Here is a 24,804-nt window from a genome sequence, read left to right on the forward strand (position 1 = left end):
ATATGTCTGCAATGACTTATTTCTGTCCCAGGCATACCCTCAGATTTGAACTCAGCATTGGGGATGATGTTGCAGTAGGAGAAGATCAAGCCCTACACCAGACCTCAGGACAGACAGCTCTACCCAGAGTGGACCAGGCACCAGCTAACAATGGCCCACACCTTCCCGGTACAGCCCTTGCTGGGCTGAGCCTCCACCCTGAAATGGCTAATGGAGCACTGAACTCCTTCTTCATCTGGACTCCCCAAGGGTTTTTCTAACATTTCTGAGTTAGGCCAAGGGCTCCAGAGCCACTCCTCCCCACAACGTGCATCCTAAGCAGCCCCGCAGAGAAGGACTAGGGTTCCCTGAAAGGACAGCCAAGAAGTGAACGCAGGCAGAGCCTCCCCTGACAAACTCTGTTACCTCCACGGATGTGGCTCGAAGCCTGAACATGTCCCTTTGCATCTCAAACAAGGCACACCTCTTGCTGACTGCTGCTGGCCCAGGGACATCTGGAAAAGAAGCAGAAAAGAGGGTGTTTTCCTTCCAAACATCTTGGACCAGGGATACTTGACCTCTCAAAGACTTGGCATGCCAGCAAAGGAATTGTGCGGGGTTCAGAGGCCTTGAGATGAATAGCCGGCACTAACTGTTTACCGTCACTTACTGTTTACCAGAAGGCCAGCTGGGAAAGTGGCCACAGGCCGGGCAAGTGGAAGGGTGGGGCACATCCCAGTAAAAATGCAATGAAGGCTCAATCCCAGCCTGTAGTGCTGTCATTAGCCATTAAGGCTGCTGCGAGGGGCCATCTGCTCTCTCTTCCACACTCCCTCACTCCCGTCATCCACTTGTCACTGGAATGCAATCTTCCAGCAAATGTCCTCTCTCCCTCATTTATTGTTAATGTATTGATAGGGTGTGATTAAACCAAATGCAAACCAATGTTCATGTTGCCTAATGTTTATGGCCCATAACTTAAATATTTTGTTAAAACAGAAAATCAGGAGCATTTGAAGTCTGCTCATACGTTGGTAGGTGAACCTGCAAGAGTTAGGTTTTATTTTTCGTTACCAGAAAAAGCTAACAGAAGTGCATGGCGGCTGCTGCTGATGTGTTTAGACCCAAATGGCTCTCAGGTGACGTCTTGAAGCCAGCAGCATCACTGGAAGCTTGCCAGAAAGGCAGACCCGCAGGCCCCACCCCAGCCCCTTTAAATTAGAATCTTTGATTGAACAAAATTTAGAAGACTCATCATATTAGAACTAGAGGAGCAGAGGGTTTGTATATGGACCTGCTGGTCTAGAAACTTATCTGACTCTCCACTGGGAGTGGGGTGTGTGTGGGTGATTTCGTACAGGTATGACATGTGTTACAGTTTTATCATGAGCCAGACTTCATCAGCTAGTAATATAAAGGGATAAGCTCGTCATTCAACAAGCTCTTGAAGCACTTAACCATTTATTTAGCATCTACTATGTGCCAGGCACAGGAATATATCAGTCATAAGGCTCAAGTGTGTCCCAGGGTAAGTCACAGTCTGGGGGGAGATGGAGAAGGAAAAACAGTTATCACCTGCTCCTGGAAGGGGTAATTTTGAGGCAAGGAAGCTGCCTGTTGTGTAGCAGAAGGCATGGGCTCTGAAGCCTGAGAGACTTGAATTCCAAGTCTAGTTTATCGGCCACGTTGACCTTGGATCAACTGAGCCAGGTTTCCTTACCTGTCAAATGAGTACAGACATAATGTATTTAAAATGTCTGACTGCATTAGGCACTAAAAATGGTAACCACTGTTATTTTCATGAGGACTTTAGAAGCACAGAATAAGGTCAATAAACCCCTATGGGAAATCTAGGGAGGCTTCCTAAAGTAGGTGACTGTGGATGGGGGCAGTCCAAATTAGCTGGCAAGCAAGGAAAAAGAGATTCCTGGCAGAAGGAAGAGAATGTGTAAGGGCGAAAAGGTACAAAAGGGCTTGATGGGTAAGGTGTCTCCAACTGAGCATGCTCTTTGGGACACAACATTCTCAGTTCTAGGCACATTCACAGCTTTGGCGAGTACGGGGCATGCTGCACCTATTTGAAGGAAAGCACGTTCATATTTGTACCTGTTCAGTGTTACATCTGTGTTAAAATTGAAAAACAAGATGGTGCACACCACTACTTCCTCGTTCTAAGGTGGGAGCTTTCAATCACAGGCAGAACTTTGCTCCCTATAGCCACAGATGTATGAAACCTTGCAAACATCTGCCTCTTATTCTTGACACCTTGGATTCTACTAGTTGAAATACGGCGATCCTTTCACACTTCATAGTTGAGTGATTCAAAGGCTACTTTGGGAGGTATACAATTTATGAATAAGGCTTCATCGTTAGATTGTTTTAAATAGACCCAGAGGCGGTGAGGCCTGGAAACAGAAGGGCTGGGTGGAAGCATTTCATAAAGGGCCAAGCACCCTGCACGCTGAGCATTATTGTTCTTCTAATGAGTGCCTGGTTTAACAGACATCCTATAAGGGGATTAGTTCTGATGCTTGGCCCGGAGAGCTGAGCTGCTGGCTCCGGGTTTGGTTTAGAAACAGTGATGTGAGGCTACACAGCACAGCCGCGGCTGGCCTGCAGCGGGGTGGGTGGAGGTAGGTGGCTGGCCAGCAGTGCCAACTCTGACATTTATTAGCTGTGCAGCTAGAGGTGATTCATTTCCTCGCCCAGCCTAAATTGCTCCTCTGTAAAATGAGAAAACTGGCCGGACTTGGGGTTGCCCAAATCCTGTTCTACAGAATCCTTGTTCTGGGAGATGTTACAAAGCGGTTGAAGGCCCCAGCAGGAAGGCTTACATGATTACATTAAAATGGCAGACACAGGATGCAGAGCGGCTTCCAGAGCCTTTGAAGTGTGAGCCTTCCTTGGAAGTGAGGAGAGAGGCTGGGAACTGGCAGCTATTTCTGTTAGAGGTCCAGGCTTTGCAGTCAGACGGTTGGGTTTTAGTCCCAATTTTATGCCTTTCTTCTGCTGGACTTGGGCAAGTGACTGGACTTGTGGACTCCCAGCTTCTTTGTTGGTGGCATGGGGATGATAAGAACCAACCTGTCTCATGCAGTTACTGTGGGGTTAGATGGGCTGCCGCATGGGTAAGGCTTAGACTGTACTGAGTGTTTGCGGCTGTCATATCGTGTATAAACAGTCTGAGACTCCGAATCTGATCTCCAAAAAAATTACCTGCCCAACAGCTGGAGAATTCTAGGGAACTTCAGAGGAACCACTTTTCTAACAGCACCCTCCAGATACTTTCTCATCCTTGCTTTGTTTCATGTATATGTGTTGCCTCTGACGTGTAGGAAGCAGAGGGTTGGCCTTAGTCTCTAGCCTGCTACTGGGACAGTCTCTAGGGCAACAGAATCAGGGAGAGAAAAATAAATGGCCTTCGAGAAAGAAATAGATTTGGGCCATCGGGCTACTCTCGCGGCCAGTTTCCTGGCAGATTGTTTAACACAATAAATAGCCACTGGGCCACTGCATTCTGTCTATCCAGGGGCTGGCCAGACCAGCTATCTCCGACCCAGAAAATGACCCTGCTTATTGGGGAGGGGACAATGTCAACCAGAAATAAATATGTTGCAAATGAGATATTCTGGACTATACACAGTGGATCTGTCTGACGTGGACAGTGTCGGTCATGAAAGATGACACAGGGGCCCACAGTAGCTGAGAAGAGAAGAGCTTAAAAGGACCTGTCACTTAAAAAAGATGGGTCCTTGGAATCTTGGAATGAAGCGTCTATTCTGTCCCCCCCCTTTTTTTGAAGGGAGGATAAAATGTTTTAACAATTTTCTTTGGCTCAGGATATTAGGATATGGTTCATCCGACGTTGTGGACCCGAATTGTGTGAGGCTGTAAAGACCAGGAGTTCCCCAGGGATGAGAGATACAGGGGCAATAGGGACTTCTCCCTCCTTTGAGCATTTGGCTTCAGGTGAACCCCAAGGGGAGTTTTAATGGGAGAAATAGTCACCAAGGACAATGAAGGACTTGATAAAGAGGAGCCAAAAATGGGAAATGCAACATGGAATTTTGGGGTGAGCGTGGGTCCTGGGATTAGAAGTGGGGGTTCTCCGCCCAGCTCAGCATCTCTCTCCTTGTGCCACTCAATTTCCTCCTCTGATAATTGGGTTTTCCTTGCCCTTTCTGTCTCAACAAGGCTGTTGTAATGGTTGTTTGTAAAGTGAAATGATTATTTAGCATTATTAAAAAATTATCCAAAACTTAGAAATAAGGCAGAAAAAGGGGTGGCACATCCTTTCAATATCATGTGGTGGCAATATGACATTGCCCTCTGTGCCCAATCCCCCAAGGGTTATCTAAAGAAATTTATTTTGCTCTACTCCAAGACTTGGTGTTACATGTTAATTTGTAGCTTTTTCTCCAGTAGAGATACAAATGAATTTTTGTCCTTTTGAAAAATATAACCCAAAGGTTATGGTTCTATAGGACATGAATTTGTTATGTACCTAATACATCAATTTTGTTCTAATATTAAATTGACTATAAATACCTAACTCCTTAAATGGTTTTTGAACTGATCTAAGTCTCTTACTGGGTCCTTCATTAATGAGTGAGTGGACTAAAATCTTTGCTAGGTTCTATTTTATATTTGCATAAGTGTCATGATGTTACCTTTTTGAAAATTATGTCTTAGTACCATCATATGCCCCCCTGACTGTCCACAAGTTTGTTTCTGAGCTGGGGTGTTCTGAATTGACACTGCATTCTATTCCAGGTCCGCTACTCTGTGTGTCCTTTACAAGTCAACTCCATAAGCATTGGCGTTATTAAAGATTACTGGTCAACATGCTTTGTTACATAAAAACAAACCCTCCCTTAGGGTTTCCCAGGAGAGAGGGTGGAGATGGTTGTTGGGGTGGGGTGAAATTATGACAAGGTCCAGAAAAGAACTGAGATTATACAGAAAAATGATCCCAGAAACTACCCTGCTCCTGTCAACAACCCCAATGTAATGACATCTTGGCAGTCCACAGAGTGATTTTACTTAAGCATTCTCTTCTCTAGCAACTGTGACAACCCTGTGAGGTATAATCGTTATCCTCGTCAGCTGGTGATGCATGACAGTGAGTCAGAGAGGAGAAGCCACCTGACCATTCAGAATGGTCTGGACTGGAGTTCCTCTGGGCGAGAGTACCTTCTAAATCTGCACTTATCTGTACTGGCCTTCAAGCAAAAAGTCTTCTCTTCCCTAATGTTTAGCTAACATTTATGGAGTATGCCTTATGTGCTGGGGAACTGCCAAGCATTTTCATGATATTTGACTAAAGCTTCTTGATGAGCCTATGCTAGAGATGCTCTTACTAATCTCATTTTCAGATGAGGAAACAAGCCCAGAGAGGTTCAGATGCGATAGCTCATAAATGAGGCAGGAAGTGAAATTAAGGTCTTACTTCAGAGCTATGCTTTCGTCCAGTCTGCTATGGCCCTTTCCACCCAGCCCTTTCCATTTTTCAGACTCTATTCATATCAACCCTAGGCTGTAGGGAGGCTGCCTTTGGATTATGAGGAAAACAAGCTCATAGGACTGAGGGGATTTGCTGCTCAGAACATGATTCACATTCATGTCTTTGGAATCCAGACCCTGTGACTTCCTACCACACCACTAGTCTCCAGACCCCAGACAACCTCCTACGAGTTTGGCCTTGACTCTGGGCACCAGGCCAGCTGGATCGAAAGGGGTGGCAGACTGTGTCTGCAGGGGTGGGAAGGCCTGGAAGGGTTAGGGCTAGGGGCAGTAGGAAAGGTCATGATGACCTTGGTGCTGGGATTTCTACCATCCAACCCTGTTCTGCTAACTCAACTAAAATGTAGATAGATGTTCAAGGCCACGGACAGGCCTCAAGGGCGGTTGTCTAGTCGGTGGCCAGTGGAGAAAGTGGATCAGTCCTAAGTGGCGCCTGTGGGAGAAAAGCTGGGGCACTGGCTTTACCTGGTTCCCTGGCCCCTCCCCGGAGGCCTGACACAACCAGTGGTCAGGCATGCACAGTGCCACCCCGGGGACAGGCATGTACACTGTGACCCCAGTTGTGAAGATGTCCGATTTGCTCCCTAGAGACTTATCACTTAAAAAAAAAAAACAAAAACCATAATAACCAACTTGCTAGTCATTTCTGGGTTTATTCTGCACTCTTGTTTATATTGAGGATCCCAGTGCCCACCTTGCTTTGAAGTAATGCTGGGCCAGTTTTAGAGGGATAAGGGTGAGATGTCACGGGGCTCCCATGATGTGGCCCACCCCACCTGTCCACATTTACCCAATTCTATTCCAACATCATCGACCGCCTCTGCCAGGTTCTCTTCCCAGTCACCTGGGCTGCCTGCAGGTCTCGAAATACAAACTCGGAGTTTTTGCTGGTGGTTACCTAAAACTCAGAGGGCTCCAACCCCACCCACTCTTCAGGGACTGGCCTAATTCCCAGCTTTCTTTTTTTATTTTTTTTATTTTATTTTATTTTTTTTTTTCATTTTTCTGAAGCTGGAAACAGGGAGAGACAGTCAGACAGACTCCCGCATGCGCCCAACCGGGATCCACCCGGCACGCCCACCAGGGGCGACGCTCTGCCCACCAGGGGGCGATGCTCTGCCCATCCTGGGCGTCGCCATGTTGCGACCAGAGCCACTCTAGCGCCTGAGGCAGAGGCCACAGAGCCATCCCCAGCGCCCGGGCCATCTTTGCTCCAATGGAGCCTTGGCTGCGGGAGGGGAAGAGAGAGACAGAGAGGAAAGCGCGGCGGAGGGGTGGAGAAGCAAATGGGCGCTTCTCCTGTGTGCCCTGGCCGGGAATCGAACCCGGGTCCTCCGCACGCTAGGCCGACGCTCTACCGCTGAGCCAACCGGCCAGGGCACCAGCTTTCTTTTTTTAATTTGTCAATCGCAGCTGACATTCAATATTACACTGCTCACAAAAATTAGGGGATCGGGGAACGTGCAGATACTCCAGTACCTTTAGCCATTTGTATAGTGCATTTTCACCAATGAAATAAAAGTTGGGTTTGCATCTCATTTGCATAATTGAACAACTTTGACTTGTCATTTGCTTTTCTGATGTTCTTGTTTAATAATTAAAAAATCAAATGCTTTTTTTTTATCTCTTCATTTTCATTTTGAAATATCCCCTAATTTTTGTGAGCAGTATATTTTGTATTAGTTTCAGGTGTACAACAAGTGGTTAGACATTTATATAACTTACAAAGCGATCCCCCGGTGAGTCTAGTACCCATCTGGCACTATACATAGTTATTACAATAAGTTCCGTCTTTTCCATACTATAAAGAATTAATAATAGCTGTAACAGTACAAGGCTTGACGGTTTCCCCGTCGTTGTACTAAGCCTGAGCTCATGCAAATCTTACAACACCTGTGTGAGATAGGTTATCTTGCCAGTGGTCCTCAGGGTGTGGTCTCCAAGCAGCACCTGGAAACTTGTTAGTTAGCCTTGTAGATTATCAGTCCTCACCCAGACCTAGCGAATCAGGCACTTTGTGAACAGGGCCCAGCCATGGCTGTTCAAGCACTCCCGGTGATCTGGATGCACAACCAATGCCTGAGAACCCCTATCTCTGCTGGCACCCCCAGGTTGCCTGTGAGTCCACTGAAGGGTAACTGACTGTGTTGGTCTGCCTGAGACTGACTGAGGGCCTGGATGGGACCTGTTCAGTGACAAACCCAAGAAACCTCCAGGAAGAGCTTGGCTCCCTAATTAAGAGGATTCAGAAGTCAAATTAAAGCACTAGAGCTTCGATTTGAACCCAGGTCTCTCTGAATCTCCATTTTTATTTGACACAATGCACTGCAGGTAGATGATGCCAAGAAGCCTTTACCAGATATTTTGGGGCCCTTCCATTTTTTTTATTCTCAAATAACCCACAGAAGTGTAGAATTAGAAGTGTGATCAATGACAGGAAGGAGAAAAAGCAGCTCTTCTCAAATTAATCTGACACGGACTAGCATGCAGCTCACCTGGGATCTAGCTAACATGCAGATTCTGGCCCAGCAAGTCTGGGCTGAGCCAATGCAGCAGGTCCGGCGACCACACTTTGAGTAGTGAGGGACTTGTCTGCACGTTAGGGTCACCTGAGGATCCTTTAACACTTCCAAAGCCCAGGCCACATCCCAAACCAATTTAGCCACTATCTCTGGGGACAGGACATAGGCTGTAGTAATTTTGGAAGTTTCCTGCGGGATTCCGATGTGCAGACAAGTTTGGAAATAACTGGGTCACACTGCTGTATTTTGACATCTGCTCCAACTTGGATTTTAACATTTTAACATCTTTAACATCATCACTGACTTAACATCCCCCCCCCCCCCACTCTACCTGAAGAGCACAATTCCTACAAGGTAAGTTTTTATGGCATGTGTCTGACTTGTTATTGTCATCTCACTGTGGTCTCATCTGCCCTGGTGTAGGCTTTTGTGCCAAATGCAGTAATTCTCTTAACAGCTGTATAGAGGGAAAGCTACACCCCTTCCTCTTCCTTTAAGTTTTGCTGGCTGGCTGGCTGGCTGACTCCTCTCAGGGGCTCTCTGGTATACTGAGACCCTCTGCAAGGCCTGAGGACAGGGGTGGTCCTCCCACCCTCCAGGGCCACCAGAGGTGGTGGGGGGGTTGTTGGGAACTGAGAGATCCTATCAGACAGAGGAACCCAACCAGGGAACACCTAAGGTCCCAAATGGTTACAAGCTGCATCATGAAGAGTTGCTTTTTTTTCCTTAAGAAGTTTGATACTTTTGGGGAATGGCCTGGCTGGGAGGTATATGGGGGACCTTGCACTTACTTTTCCTGCTCAAAAACCCTAGGATCTTAACAGGGGTGTGGATTTCTTCCGCTTCTTGAAGCTCCCCATCGATCAAAAACACGAATTGCTAAGAAGCAGTTACAAACTCTTTCTTTAATTGTGTTGAGTGTTCACCCCCAAGTCAAGTCTCCTTCCATCACAAATGATGCCCCCCGGTAGTCACTCAACCACCATGCTGTTGTCTGTGTCTGTGAAGTTGTTTTGTTGGTTTGTTATTTTATCCCTTCACCTTATTCACCCACCTACTAACAAAATCTTAACTGACTAATGAAGTCAACGTACTCACCAGTATAATAACTGTCTCTCCATTGCTGCCCTTCCTGACTGTAAACCCTCACTGTGACACGTCCTGTCACCAGTGGTGGAGGGCGGGGACCAGAACCCCAGGGGTGCTGGGGAAAGGCCAACAACCACGCTCTCTCCAGTCTGTTTGTGCTTCATTAAGATGACTTTGGCATGCGTCTCCGTACCAGGTCTTTTTTCTGCTCCAAGGTACAGAGCACTCCCTGTCTTGCCCCCTCCAGCCTTAAGCAGAACTGTTGCTCTGCATTTCATTTGCTGCTGCCCTCTGGCTCCCTCTCCTCCCTCCTGGTGCTCCTCCCCTGGCTAGGGAGGTCTCAAGCGAGGGCTGCCCGTTGTGACCAAGAGAATCCTGCTTACCCCAACGTGACATGAAAGAGTGGGATTTGTAGCCCAGATCCTGGAGGGTTCTAGCTTTTATCCCACCAGGCTGAGAGTATGGTAGCAGCAGGCAGAAAAGAGTGTGCAGAGCGGGTTGCTGGCCGTCTTTCTCGTTTGAATTTTCATTTTGCACCATCCGCGACCTGTGGTCTCTATGATGATGCGCCAATCAGCCAGGGAAACATCTTTAGATCAAGTGCTTCCTAAAACCATAGCTACTCCCACACAGGCAGCAACAAAGTCCTCGTCTGCACTAGAGGGAATATCTGGCGACAGAAAGGTTCTTTAGGGGCCCCGTACATGTGCACGCATGGCCGTGTGTGGTTATGTGTCCTTTCTCCCCCAGGGTCACCCCCTGGCCATTTCTACTCCTCTGTCTGGACAAGCACAGATGTGAAGACAACTCTTCAATTTAGATGCCGTTTTCGTGAATTGTATAATGAGGATAAAAATGCGCAGACTAAACAAATTGAGATTAGCCCAAGTGATCTAGTACTTAGACTTCTATGGATGGAAGATTTTTTCCTTTTATTGCTTTTAAAAACCAATTCTATTTAAAGCAACAAAATGGGAAAACACTCGGTAGGTGAGGAGCTGCCGCAGAAGCGCCGGGGTCCTCGGCCCTCACGGTACAGATTCAATTCTTTTTCTGCTAAATGGTTTGTGTGTTAAATGTACCGTGTGGGCCGGCTGTGTTCAAGTTAGTCTGATGGGTTTAGAGTAGGATGCTAGGAGTGTCTGATGTCACAAAGTTTTGTAAAGATGCCCAACAAACGGGTACTTTATACTCTACATAAGAGATGGTGTTATGTTTTGTTTAATTTTTGTCTGTTCAAGTTCAACGTCCAGAGGATTTGGGTTTGGGGCAAATATAGTACGTCCTCTTTACTGTCCTCCCTCTCTCACCACATCATGTTTAACAGGCAAAATTAAGTTACAGTCAAGGTGGAGAGGAGGGGGCGCTGAGTTCACAGAAGACAGACATGCAGCTCTAGGAAGGTCAGCAGGATGTGCAGGGGTCCTGGACCCTCTGGGGTGGGGGAGGGGCCTACTGCTCCTGTGTCTCCCACACCAGCTTCCTTGAGGTGGGTCCCAATAATCTGTTCAGGCTCCTTGATGACCATGCCCCTGGGAAAGTTCTGGAGACCACCACCCAATTCCTCCTGTCACCCCCTTGGGTTGGTCCTTGACTATCCCAGGTTAGATACCCCTCTCCTCCCATAAGTTCCTAACCAGCCCACAGAACCCTTGATGGAGCATTTCTATAGTTGTAATCACTTGTTTGGGTCTTCCTTCCCCTCCAGGGGAGGGAATGAGATGAGGTCCCTGAGGTTCACAGAGTCTGTGAACAAAAAGGGTTAATCCAGCTATGAAAACCGAGCAGAAAAGCAAATCCAGATGTGGACAGGGAAATATAAAATGAAAGGTTTCTCTGTTCAAGACCCTGCCTTTGCCTCCCGTTCCCCCCTCCGGTCAGCAAAGCTTCACTGGTTCCAGCTGGTTCCAGGAAAGCAGGACTGCCCAGACCCCGGGCCATGACAGGAGTAAGCCCGTGGAACCTGCCTTGGGTGACTGGCTCTAAAACCTCACCCCATCCCCACAGGAACCCCGCTCTTACCCGTCTGCCTCCTGGAAACCTCCTGATTAAAAGTGAATGATTGCAACCACAGTCCCTCTGCTATCTGGCCCGGCCGGCCAAGGGAGTCGGGCAGTCCTGTCCCCCTCGCCCCCCGCCATCACTTGGCACGATGGAGCAGACCCTGAGCATCCGCCAGCCAAGATAGGGGCCTGTCTGCCCCCTTGTCTATTCCTTTGTTCTGTCTGCTTATTTGGTAATTTTACTTTTTTGTACTTTTAGCACTTTCATGAAAAAATAGGCAAAGGGGTGATAAGACTCAAATCAGTCCATTTTTCAGGGCTTGCAGCTCTTGGAAAGGGCTGCCTGAAGGACGTTTGGACAGAAGAGCTGCAGCAGTTCTAGGAAACAATCTGCATGGCTGTGCTCCCGCTGCCAGTTGGAAGTGGGCAGCAGTGAGTATCTGCCTAATATCTCTTTTATCTTTCAAAGGTGATGATGCTGGATGATTGGATGTCTGTGCGGGCCCAAGAAGAGTCCAGGGCTCGTGCTCCTTTGACATGGACTTGGCAGGGTCGAGGCAGAAAGGAAGCCAGCCTCTTCTCCGCCTGCCTTCTTGCTGAGAGCTGATGTTTACATGTGGCTGTATCCAAAACGTCCTCAAATCTGACGTATCAGGGACCCTGCTGGACTGAACTGATAGGATTCTTAAGGCTCAGGCAATATCGTCTTTGACACCAGCTCACTTTGAAGGAGATGCAGCCCCTGACCAGGCCCACGTGGCCAGGAAGCTGCTTAAATACAGGCTGACAAAACCAGCTGAGGGGGCAAACCTTTCTCTTCTGTTTCTGTGAACTTCCCAAGTTTTAGAAACGTCAGCCCATTATTTGAGTGGTTCCCCGCTTAACTGACATAGTCAGTGCCTCCCACACCTCCAGACTTTCTAGGACCTTTCCAAACCACTCAGATCCCCACAGGTAGGTGTCGTTTTCTTTGACTATGAAAGGGATCCCTACAGGTCAAGAGCTGTCCTGGCATTTCTTGTCAAACTAAGTGTTTCCAGAGGCTCCAATGCAATCTTTTTTTTCTTTTTTCTTGAAATGGTCTTTTTCCTTTCTTGGACAGGCCCTGCCAGCTTTTTGGAAGATAGAAGTAAAGCTACCAGCCTCCCCCTGGGCCAGAAGTTAGCCAGACCCCCTAGGGACTCTTATCTAGAGATTTACCAAGTAGCTTGGGGGATGTCATGATAAAGAAAATAAAGTCCAACTAAGGACTCTACTTCCCCCTCCCCATTTCCTAAATGAGAACAAGCTGTTGGTGTCCCCAGGCCCAATATCTTCATGTTGCACTTGGAAATTAAAATCTAATTGGCTTCGTGGTTCTTAGGTTTCAGCTCTTAATAGACTGACTCCTCAAGTAGAAAATTGTAAGCTTGAGGCCAGCAATACTTATTATACCTCCCATGGTTTATAAGACTATTGATTTCAGCGGCCTGATGGCTTCCTATGAGGATGTACTTTGGCCTGCATATGTGTGTGTGTGTACTGCATGTGTGTGTACATGCATGTGCATGTATGCACGCATGCATGTCTGATTTCTTAACTTGCAGCATTACTGATCTTCCCAAGGATAACACACTTTTATTGGAAAAATTTTGGAAATGGGAGAGACTTAGCAAACCATAGTGGAGAATTTTTAATCTTGCCTATTTGGATCTTAATATCTTAAAAGGAAATGTACTGTGTAAGTATACAGCACTGTTATTAAAAAGTCTGCAGGCTTTGCTGATGCAAATGACTCCTGCTGGGAATCTCAGGCCCAAGCTCTTAGGTTAATTTATACAACAATGGAAGCATTCACACACACCCACCCACACACACACACACACCCTCTTATCCAATATTGGTGCCTTGAAGTTATAAAAACACTTCTGTTTTAGTGCAATGCCCTTAGCAAGACTCCCCCCCCCCCCTTAAAACAAGTATCCTTCTCATAAATGGCTTCCCTCTTCTCTCTTTTTTGCTATCATATGTTTTTAAAACTAACATACAGGTTCAAATATTTCCTCCTTTCCTTGAGTTTACCCCCACACAATGCAGTAGTTGTATATACTTTCCATAGTTCAATTCTGTGTTTAAGAAAAGCCAACCTAAGAAAATCACAGATGCTTAGTGTTGGGCAAATGAGTTTGTAAAATTTGTGTTTTTTGAGTTTGCTCAATTTTTATTGTTAAAAATGGCACTGGTCTGTGAAATTGCTAATTACCTTCCTGCTTGGGAAGGGCCATTGTTATGCTAATGTTGCTGGAGGACAGGTTTTTGATGTCAAAGAAGTTTTAAAAGGCGATAAGAAAGGGGAAGAAAGGAAGCCATTTTTTTTGCAGAGTGAGGAAGGAGGAGAGAAGCCAAGATGGCAGGATGCTGATGGAGAAGCCAGTTTGTGCAGAGAGAAGGGAGAAGGTGTGCAGATGGGGAACAGGAGGTGACTGACACTGGTGAGGCTCTTTGATTCTAGGAAAAACCGGAGAAGATTCTCCTGGTTGTGGAACCGGAGAATATGTCAGGGTTTTGGAGCCCTGTGTGTGTTTACTCGCCCACCAATGCGAGGCTAGAATAAAGGAATGGTCCACCATTTTTTGGCTCCACTGTTTCTTTACCATCTGCCTGAATCTAATGGGAACCTGCATGTGAATGACCATAAGGCCACGGCTACTGGCCTTACACTTAGAAATAAAAACAGCTTACAGATTATTTAGGTCAGGGTTTTCTAAGTCCAGTTTTATGAAACAGAAATTAGTACATAATTATTCACTTTGCAAATGATTCACTTTTAAGGTGTCACCTTTGGAGCTCATCTACCACATTTAAAATGTAAAATCAAAACTACAGAAGCCAAGTTTCTTTCCAGAAAATGATCTCCTGAGTAAATGTAGAATTATTCATTTAAACATATGCCCCAGGAATAAGGCCAAATTCCTGTAGGCCTCTGAGCCTGCCCACATGCAGTTCCCTCTGCTTGGGCCGTTTCTCCCTTCACCCAAGAAACTCTTAATCCCTCTGCTTGGACGGTTTCTCCCTTCACCTAACAAACTCTTAATCCCCCTTCAGATACCTCTAACATACGGTCTTAGAAAATCCTGTATCTTGTGTTTCTTAGTAGTCCCCCTCATGGCTGTAACTATATAATCGTGGCTATAACTCTTTCATGTCATTCTTTCCTGCCAAATTGTAAGTTCTGTGGGGCAGGGTACATGCACATCTAGTTCACTGTTCTATCTCCAAGGCCTAAAATAATGCCTTGAATACAGTAGCGCCTCAATAAATATCCGTTTGAATGGCTTCTTTTATAACCCTTTCATTTTTGCCTTTCATCAATGCTTCTTGGTGCATTAAAAGCTAACACAGCTGAGGCTGATGCCGCAGGAGGGGTTGGAAGAAAAAAGAACCACCCTGGTTTCCAGGATTCTAGCCTTCCCTGGAAGGGGAGGCTAAACCCTCTGGCCAACCTGTCCCTGCCCCCTTCAGTGGCTCCCCTCTCCCTTCCAAGGCCCTAGCACTGGCTCTTACCTTCTCCTCATTCTCCACGTGCTTGTCTCTCATGCACGAATCTACTCAAATGGCTGCAACTGTTCTCTCTAGCTCTCAGCTTTATCTCCAGGAGTGTCTTTAGCTCCGGGAATCTCTTCAAGTAGAGACCGATGGAGCTGCCAACCCACCTTCTTTGCCACCCAAGCCCACTGGTTCTCCCATATTTACGGCATCCCTGCCCATGAGTCACTCGGACTTGTGGACTGACTGCCAGTCAACTGCTCAAGGCAAGTAGACTTTGAAAGAAAGCTCTTCTGATTGGGCAGACCCTGACTTTTTCTCATCAAAGAACCCATTTCTAGTTTGTATCATCCCTTCCATGGTGTATCCCAGAAGTTAGGTGATGTTCCCCTAGTGGGAGAGCCAGTTTTGAACCTTCTGGAAGGTGACTCACCAGAGAAAGTCAGAATTCTTTGGAGACATCCAGCATGTAGCAACCACAGACTTTCCAGGAGGTAGAATATATACAAGCCCCGGGAAATGGTGAAAACTCAGGCCAATCCGTGAGAGGCACTTAGTGCTGCAGACTTTCCTGGCATTTCTGGTCTTGGCTCATTGCTTTGGAATATCCCCTTACCCACTCCTGCCCTGAAACGCTGTGTGTGTGGGAGCTTGAGGAGTTGAACCTGAGCTCTGGCTACCTTTTTCACTACCTGTGTGACCCCTGTGCAGAGTTCTTCTGTCTGAAACTATTTTTTCATCTTTCAAATGGATCATAATCCCTACCAGCTTCATGATGTCATTGTGAAAATCAACTATGATTTTGTGCAATTTCAGATGCATACGAGATGCTCTGAAAACTGTAAAATGCTGTAGAGATTAGGGATCATCAAATATGAGATATTTATGGGACTCCATGTTCTGCCTTCATTAATTTTATCCTCAATATGCCATCTGTGTGATTATTTACTTATATTTTTACTTTAAACAAATCACTTTTTCAAAAACTTATTTCTTGGAACTGCCCCCCCCCAATACCCTAAAATGTATAAAAATAGAAGGTAACCATAAAAATACAATAAATGTGAAACAACATTATTTCTCAAAGCTCTGAGCCTGAGGACCGCTCTCCATCTGTGTAAAGTGGAGCTGGGTAAGTGTTGGAGGCCTTAGAGACATTCTAGCACAAGGCGGGGACTTGACATCATCCGAAGGAAGAGCCAAAGAGGGAGAAAGATTCGAATGTGGTTCAATTTGTGACCACATGTCTGTGTGCCAGCTAATTCATCTCTGACCAGCATGTTCACGGCCCACCCTTCCGGGGCCCTGCAAGTATGCTGGGTATAGATGGGAAAGGTACAGAGGGAAGAGTGTGTGGCAGTGGACTGGATTTCCTAAATCTAATTCTCATCCATCACACCAGTTATAGCATCACAGATATTTGCTGAGCCCCTGAATCTTACCCCTGAGTCTTAGTTTACTCATCTGCAAAACGGGATTGATGGAAACATTAGAAGAAAAACTATGAAGAACAATGCCTACACATGGCCCACACCAGAGAGGTGCAGCTAGTAGGTCTAGTACAGGAGTAAGTCTTCCATTTCTGTCCCTCATGTCAAGGGCAGAACATGGTTGAAGACACTGGTGTTTTGGTTCTGGGGAGTATAAAATAATTAATAAAACTAAGGAGAAAATGTGGGGCCATTTCTCTGCTAGCAAAGTAAAGAGCAGAATTAAAATGAGTCATTGGACCATGATGGTTTTTAAAAGATGGGGAAAAATATGAAGTAAGAACGCACAGCCCCATCACCCCCACCCAGCAAAACTTTGCGTAGACTGTCGCCCACTGTTTCAAAGAGTATCCGCAGTCAGCACGGTGTCAAGGGCTTGGCTAAAATTATAAAGCACCTAGAGGTGTTGATATTAAGCGTTTTTTAAAAAAGGGAGTGCCAACTCTAAGTCTTTAGGATAAGAAGAAATATGATGGGCCCAGGGCCTTCTCAGAATTTCCTGCACTTCAAAGAGCACGGACTTGGCAGTGATTCCGCTCCTTTCCTGAGTTTGGTCAATGTGGCGGAGGGAAGGCAAAACTTTTAAAATCTACCCAGATGGAACTTTTCCACTGGCCCTATTTGGGTATAAATATTCATCAAGGGCTAGAAACTTAAAGTAGATATTGGTTGGAGCTATGAGTGGTTTGGACTAAATTTCAGCCAAGTTTCAGTCGTCTTGCTGGCTCCTGTCTCTCAGGAGGGCCAGCTCTCCTGAGACATGGCTGCTGTGGTCTAGGGGTCTGAGCCAGCTGCCTCCCTGACCATGGAAACCATTGGAGTTTGTTCTCAGGAGACTTCTAGCCAGGAGCAGGGACCTCAGATTCAGATGAACGTCTGAGTTAGTGGTCTGAAGGAAGGAAACGCGGCAGGGCTGGGCTCCTCCCCCCGTCTGAAAGCCAGTCCTTTTGTAGGCAAATTTGAAGGAAGATAATCAACTTGGAATCAGACATTAAAAATTCAAGGTCTGGGCCCTGGCTGAGCGGTTCAGTGGATAGAGCACACCCCAGGGTGCCGTGGCTGTGGGTTTGATCCCCGGTCAGGGCCCATAAGAGAAACAGTCAGTAAGTGCATAACTAAATGGAGCAACTAAGTGGAACAAGTTGACAACTTTCTCCCTTTTACTCCCCCCTTCCTCTCTCTCTCAAATCAATGGAAACTTTTTTTTTTTTTTTTAATTTCAGGGTCTGGTTAAGAATGGTGCTTCCCCAACCCTCCCACTTTCATTTCCTTTTCATCTTAGATTCTTCCTAAACACCACTGAGGAAGAGCCCTTCCCATGCCTCTGCCTCACCCCTACCCTGCCAGTTCTGATCTCGGTCCATCAATCAGGAGGTTTTAGATGACGCAGCAGGCACAGGGCACTGGAAGAGGTTAACGGCCTCACCTGCTCTAATCCCCATCTGTCTGGTAGCCTCTGCCCTCATGTGCTCTCTCTCCTCCTCGCTGTCCCTTGTCTGTCAGGAAGGAGGACTGAGTTGCTTTTTACTTCTCTCTTATATCCTTCATTCAATTTCCTTTTCTCTCCATTGACGTCGTTGAGCCCGCACTGTGTGCCTGGCTTTCTGGAGGCACACAAAGGAGGGTAGGGGATGGGCCCTGACTCAAGGAGCTCATAAATGAAGAATTTAGACACCAGTAGGATGTTAAGGTACAGGAGAGAAGCAGACAGGGCTGATTGCACACGTTCCAGGGCCACTCAGAAAACAAATGTCCATTCAGTAGGAGAGGAAATGCACACTGAGTTCAGGAGAGAGGGAACTTGGTCTGCACGACAGCTTCATGGAGGGAACTGGGGAATGGACAGGACTTTGTCCCATGGAGAAGGAGGCCTTTCAGCATGTGTGTGAGGAAGAAGAACACATACAGTCAGGAAAAGAATGATAGATCAGTGTGGGGGAACAATGTGGTAGCCAGAGATGAGGCTGAAAAAGAACCCATCACACAGAAACTTTAGTTCTGGACTAAAGTCAGTGAAAAAATTCAAAAAAATCCTTAGGGCAGGTGCCTGGGACATAGGATAGATAGTTCCACACACGGGGCTGTGCCAGGAACCTGCCCTCAGCCCCTTGTCCCCACGTCCTCTGCTGTTTGGACACATAACACTTTTCAATTACTTATCAAATATTGTCATTTTTACTTCCTAACAGTATTTCAAGAAACATTTACATGTAGTAAAAATTCACAAATCTCAAGTACTCACTTGATTATATATAAATCCCCGGCCTCCGCCTTCCAGATAAAGACATAGAATACTTCCTGTGCCCTAAGTTCCCTTCTGCCCCTTTCTAGTCCATAAGAACCTCTCCTTATAAAGGTGCCCACTATTCTGACTTCTATCATCGTGGATTGGTTTTGCCTGGTTCTGAATATCACATAAATGGAATCACACAGTAGGTAGGCTTTTGCATCTGATTTGTGTCCAATTATGTGTTTGTCCATTTTCCTACTGATGGAGGTTTGAATTATTTCAAATGTTTGGCTATTTTGAGTAAAGTTGCTCCAAATATTCTTGTCCAAGCCTTTTGGTGGACAGCAGTGACCCTTTCTCTCGGCTATATACCTACAAGTGAAACTGCTGGGCCAGAGGCGAGGTATACATTTAACTTGGTTGGAAGCTACCAGTTTTTCCAAAGTGACTGTATCATTTTACATTCTCCCTGGCAATTTATGAGTTGCTCCACATTGTTGACAACACGTAGCTAATGTCATTATTTAATTTTGCCATTCTGTGCAGTGCATAATGCTACTCATTGTCCCTTTAATTTGTATTTCTCTGATGAGTAATATGGTTTGCTACTTTTTCCTACACCTATTAGTCATTTAGACATCTTCCTTCATGACATGCCTGTTTTCAAACTGTCACTTAGTTTTTTAGTTGGATTACTTTTTAATAATTATTGATTTATAGGAGTTATTTATATATTCTGGATACAATCTTTTGCCATATATATGTATTATGTCAGATAAACATGTTGTGAATATAGTCTCTCTGGGAATTGTCTTTCACTTTCTTGGTGGCATCTTTTAGTGAAAGCAAGTTAATTTTGATGACCAGCTTTCATATTTATTTGAGCATTCTCTCCTGATGGAAAAATCACAAGGATATAAAACTTAGACTACTCTCTTACTCTTTTAGCATTCCATACAGTAGTAAGCTATGACAACTTTGCAAATAACTTTAAGAAACTTTTAAAAGGTACTTTTTATAGGGGTGATAAATGGGGATGGATGAAGCTCCGAGTTGGCGGTGCCAGGGGTGGGGTTGGGTGGAGTGGCGGTGAACACACAATATGGAGTGCGCGATGTGTGGTAGGAACCTGTGTAATTATGGTAACCAGTGTCAGCCCCGTTAACTCAATTAAAAAAAAAAAGGTATTTCCTGTTTTTACCAAGATTTTCATCTTTTCCTTCTTAGCTTTCTTTGATTTTAGATTACTCTTTCCTCCTTTTTATAAATTATGTACTTTGTATGTGGAGCAGTGCTAATTTTTCATGAGTATTTATGACATGGGTTGGGAGTACTTCTCCAAATTTCTTTAAAATTTCCTATTCCCTCCTCTTGGCACATTTTTTCACTTTAAAAACTCTCTTCTAAGAAACAGGACAGTTTGGTGGCGTGGGAGTGGCCTTGCCCACTGGGCAGGGATGGGGTGAGAGGGAAATATCCCGCTCACCAGATGGAAGAGGTGCCACCAATCACAAAACTAGTGAGTGCTGAACAAAAATTGGGGCTGTCTGTTGGCCATCTCACTCAGCTAAAAGTACGCATTAGGTTTCCCAGAAGGTAGGAAGTAACCCCCAAATATACGCTCTGACCCTAATTCTGATTGATATGTAGGAGTTGGTTGTTGAGCAGGAACAAAAATGTTTTAAAATCGTGTCCATTGCATCTTGAACTGAGAAAACAGAGAGAACCAGTGGGGAGAAGTTAAGAGAGTTTAGCTCGAAGAGCTAGCTAATAATTAGAGGGTTAAGAAAAAACATCTCCTTAGGAGGTATCTACCATTGCTCATCAGAGGTATCTTACAGCATCTGGCTGCCCGGTTTATCTCATGTTTAAGGCTTTGGATGAGGTACTTCGATAAAAATAGTGTTTTTAAGTCTTTCTGAACTTGAAATACTATGACACCCTAAATTCTAGCCCTCGCTCTTCCCCTAACAAGCTCTGTGACCTTGAGTAAGTCCCTACCCTGCTAGATCTGTTTCCTGGTCTGTTAAATGAGGAAGTTGACCTAGAGAATCTCGAAAGCCCATCCACCTCTTAAAAATTAATTCTAATTACTGGAAATATACGGTTCAAGAATTATTCAAATAGGTATACGATTATTTCCCTTGTGATGGTCCCAGCCTGAGCTGGGTCTACGGAAAGGTACAGAGCGGGTGACAGTAGATGTTCTAATCAGTGGCTCTTCCAGCATGTGTTCTCTCGATGGGTTGTTTGAGCAGAAGACAGATATGAGAAAACACAGCTTTTCTAGCAAAACTTGTCTCTTCTTCAGGTCCTTACAAACATAGCAATTAGTCCCATAATTTTATTTTTCCAGTTAATTGGGAATCACTGGGGATCTTTTTTCCTTCGTTTAACATACCACATGCAACTGACAGAAATCAACAACAATCATCCCAGTGGCATTTCGACATCCAAACCAGGTGTTTTTCATTTCGGTGCATCTTATGCTCGAAAACAGGGCCAGGAGGAACCCACAATTACAGACCAAGTCAGAAATTTGAAATCAGAACCGTGCAAAAGAAATTGTTCTGCTGCAAGATCCTTGGATCTTGTCAATCAAGTTCCCCTATTTCAAAGGCTGATTTTCTTCCTCACAGTTCGCTGAGGAATCCTGCTTGGGATTTCTGTTCCTCTAATAATCATTTAAATGGCATCAGAGTTTTACTGGTAAAGGTTCTTTGAAATGTTTTCATACATTCAGTGTGCTAAATCTTCTAGGTGTGTGTGTGTGTGTGTGTGTGTGTGTGTGTGTTCCCTAGCTTTCCACATATATTGCCCATCCTCAACTTTCTTTCATTTTCTTTTGTCACAACATGAATCTACATCTTCTTCCAAAATATTCAGATTCATTCAGGCTGGGTTTGCTATCACCCCACTGCTGGGCTTAGAAGAGTCTCAAGCCACTGACATTAGAACTTTTCTGCATGCCAGTTTGGCAGGTCCTGCCATCCTACCGCCCCTGAGGGTTTCAGTAGACAGGCAAGAGGGACAAGTTCTCAGATGAGAAAATAGCAGATGCGCATCATGGATGGATACAGAGGAGTATTTCTCCAGTGTAAGATGGATGACACTCTTCAAATTAGAAGTTAAGTAGGGTGGAATACATTGGGTGTCAGACTTGGAAGGCATAAAACTGGACTGTGACTCGATCTTAATAGCTCATTCATCCTCATCTTTCAACACTTGGCTCAAATGTCGCCTCTCCGGTAAGCCTTGCCTGACCTCACCAGGTAAGGTTAAGTACTTCCTACTCTGATCTCCCTGAATCCCACGTTCATACCTCTGATCAAGGTCTTTAAACACTGATGTAATCTTTGATGGCTGAACTGGCTGTTCCCTTTCTGAAAACAGCAGCCTTTGGGATTCCTTTCCTTTTACTTCCCCACTTCCCAGCTTAGTACCTGGCATATAATAATTGTATAATATGTGTTTACACAAAATATATTTTTTTAAGTGAGAGGAGGGGAAACAGACATGTGCATCGACCAGGATCCACCCAGCAACCCCCGTCTGGGGCTGATGCTCAAGTTCCGAGCTATCCTCAGCACCAGGGGACCAACTAAGCCACTGGCTGCAAGAGGGGAAGAGAGAGAGAAGTAGGAGAAGGAGGGGGAGAGAAGCAGATGGTCACTTTTCATGTGTGCCCTGACTGCGATCGAACCTGAGACGTCCACACGCTGAGCCAATGCTCTACTGCTGAGCCAACTGGCCAGGGCCCACAAAATAAAATGTTAAAGTTGGCCAAATCAGAGGTAGGTGATAAGTTTCATCAAAATAATGCTTTTGTTCTCTTTACCTCTTCACTCTCATTAGTTCTTTTAATAATGATGATAACACATGTTTAATACACTCACTATTTGACAAGTACTGTGTTAAGAACTTAGTGGAGGCCCTGGCTGGTTGGCTCAGTGGTAGAGCGTTGGCCTGGCGTGCAGGAGTCCCGGGTTCAATTCCCGGCCAGGGCCACAGGAGAAGTGCCCATCTGCTTCTCCACCCCTCCCCCTCTCCTTCCTCTCTGTCTTTCTCTTCCCCTCCCGCAGCCAAGGCTCCATTGGAGCAAAGTTGGCCCGGGCACTGAGGATGGCTCCATGGCCTCTGCCTCAGGCGCTAGAATGGCCCTGGTTGCAACAAAGTGATGCCCCAGATGGGCAGAGCATCGCCCCCTGGTGGGCATGCCGGGTGGATCCCGGTCGGGCACATGCAGGAGTCTGACTGCCTCTCCATTTCTAACTTCAGAAAAATACAAAGAAAAAAAAAAAAAAGAACTTAGTGGATTATTGTTTTGAGTACAACAACTTTTAGGCCCATTTTATTCATGAAGAAACTGAGGCTCAGAGCTAATATGACTTTTCTAAGGTAATGGGAAGCATGTAGCAGAGCCAGGATTTGAACCCAGTCTTTTCTGCTCCAGTTATCTCAGATCTCAGTGTACTACGGGTGCGTATGTGTGTTTATACCTGTACATACATGTGTGTCTATTTGTGTGTGTTTGTGTTTCAATAGAGGTCTTAATACAGTTGGGTTCTTTCCAGTGATTTTCAACCTTTTTTGAGCCGCGGCACATTTTTTACATTTACAAAATCCTGGGGCACACCACCTACCAAAATGACACAAAATGACACTCTAACACAGTACATACTATACATATAGTTAATAATATAGTTTCTAAGTGTATTTGTACTCACACCTGACCACGTCTCGCGGCACACTGGTTGAAAACACTGCAAACTGTCTGCCATGAAAGCGTCCCTTCTCAGAACAATGTTTTCATGCATATAATAAAATATTTACACACAGGATTACAAAGGAAACTGATGTTACTGAAACAGTATCAATATATAAAAACAAATCTGTGGTTTAGTAACATATGTGCCTTTATTAAATTAAGTAGCCAGATCTACCAGTAGATCTGGGGACAAGTACACGTGGTCCATTGGGCAACTGATGGGCCAGGTTAGGAAAATACCAGTTTTCCATCACTATCATGGGCATAGGGCCTGCATCTAGCTATCTTTCTCTAATGTAAATCTCATGTACAACAGCTTTATTTGATTTAAAAATAAAAAAAGCACAGGGGTTGCTAAACTGCTAGGACTTTTGTCTTTATTCACAAATGAAAGAAATTTATTTGGCCAAATTTCAGTTAGAGGTTGGGGGTATAAGGATGTAACATTCTTCTTCATTTACATTTCTTGGTAGCCTCAATTCTATCCATAGAGCCCTGGTTTTTAACATCTCTTTTATCTACTAACAGGATTTTAAAAAAATCTCCCTTCTAGACTTCCTCTAAAACAAGAAGCCCCAAGTGCTGCCCCCTCACCACATTAGAGCCAGATTGCCTTAAGGACACTGGGCCACAGGGCCAGGGCTGGGGTGGGGTGCACAGGTGGGGGCAGGTGGGTTGGTAGCTTTCCTCCAGAATGAGGACAGGGCTGAACTCTATTTTCCCTCCGCTTCTTCCAGCCAACGGATGAACCAAGTCAGTCACCTCAGTGCTCAGCCTCATGAATCAGTACCTGGATACGCCATTTAGTCACACAGCCCGAACAGATGCTGTCTTCTTAAGGTAGGTATATTATGGGGGGTAGTCAGCCAAAATTGCTTTTCCCATGCTCCTGCCCTCTGGTGTCCCGACAATAACACCATGAAGGACAGAGCCTCTGAAGATATAGATTGAGCACAGACAACTTGTCTACCACCACAGGTCTGCAAGGAGGCAAAGTGGTCACTGGTTACCAGTGGCACCTAAGGACTATCAGTGGTGGTCAGTCCCCCTTGCTTCAGATTTCTCTTTACTCAGTGCTCTGTTTAAAAATGCAACAACTGGGAGAAGAATGATCATGCTCCTTCCACTGTTACACTGTAGAGATGACCAGGGATGGGATGTGGCTCAGATGTGTGCAGAAATCTAAGGGTGGGTAGCACAGAGGAGAAAGAGGGGTGTGTGTGTGGTGGTGGGGGCCAAGGGATACAAAGAATCAATCATGCCACACTGGCATTATTTGGCCTTTCTCCCATCTTTATGAGAAACGAATTCCACCGGATTCAAGCTTACATGGCTGGCAACAAAACTTTCTTACTCACTGTCTTGTATTCAGCACTCAGCACAGCATCTGACACATCATAAGTACTGAATAAATATTTTCTAAATGAAAAAATGAATGACTATTACTCTGTCTTATAAGTAAGACATCCAGAGCTTGGAGAGGTTAAGTGCCTGTGTAAGATCACACATCTGGGCCAATGACTGGTTGCCTCTCCAGGCAAGGAAAGGGCTGTTTTTCGGAAGTGTAGCAACCAGACACTCAAGGCAAATTGTTGTCATTGTCATGATTTTGCATATGATGAGGACTGAGTATATTTATGGCTAGGTCTAAGTTTAGCTACAAAGAGAAGGTCCT

The 24,804-nt window shown here is 45.4% G+C and overlaps 1 protein-coding gene across 1 annotated transcript in view; it reads right to left on the reverse strand.

The window, feature by feature from the left end:
• LMCD1 (LIM and cysteine rich domains 1) overlaps positions 1-24,804 on the reverse strand; it is a 69,339-nt gene that overhangs the window by 36,593 nt on the left and 7,942 nt on the right. The window contains exon 2 of the mRNA XM_066245643.1: positions 406-494. Coding sequence (XP_066101740.1) covers positions 406-494 — 89 coding nt within the window. The remainder of the gene's footprint in view (positions 1-405; positions 495-24,804) is intronic.

The sequence above is a fragment of the Saccopteryx bilineata genome, chromosome 10, assembly GCF_036850765.1.
Source record: "Saccopteryx bilineata isolate mSacBil1 chromosome 10, mSacBil1_pri_phased_curated, whole genome shotgun sequence".
Classification (NCBI taxonomy): domain Eukaryota; kingdom Metazoa; phylum Chordata; class Mammalia; order Chiroptera; family Emballonuridae; genus Saccopteryx; species Saccopteryx bilineata.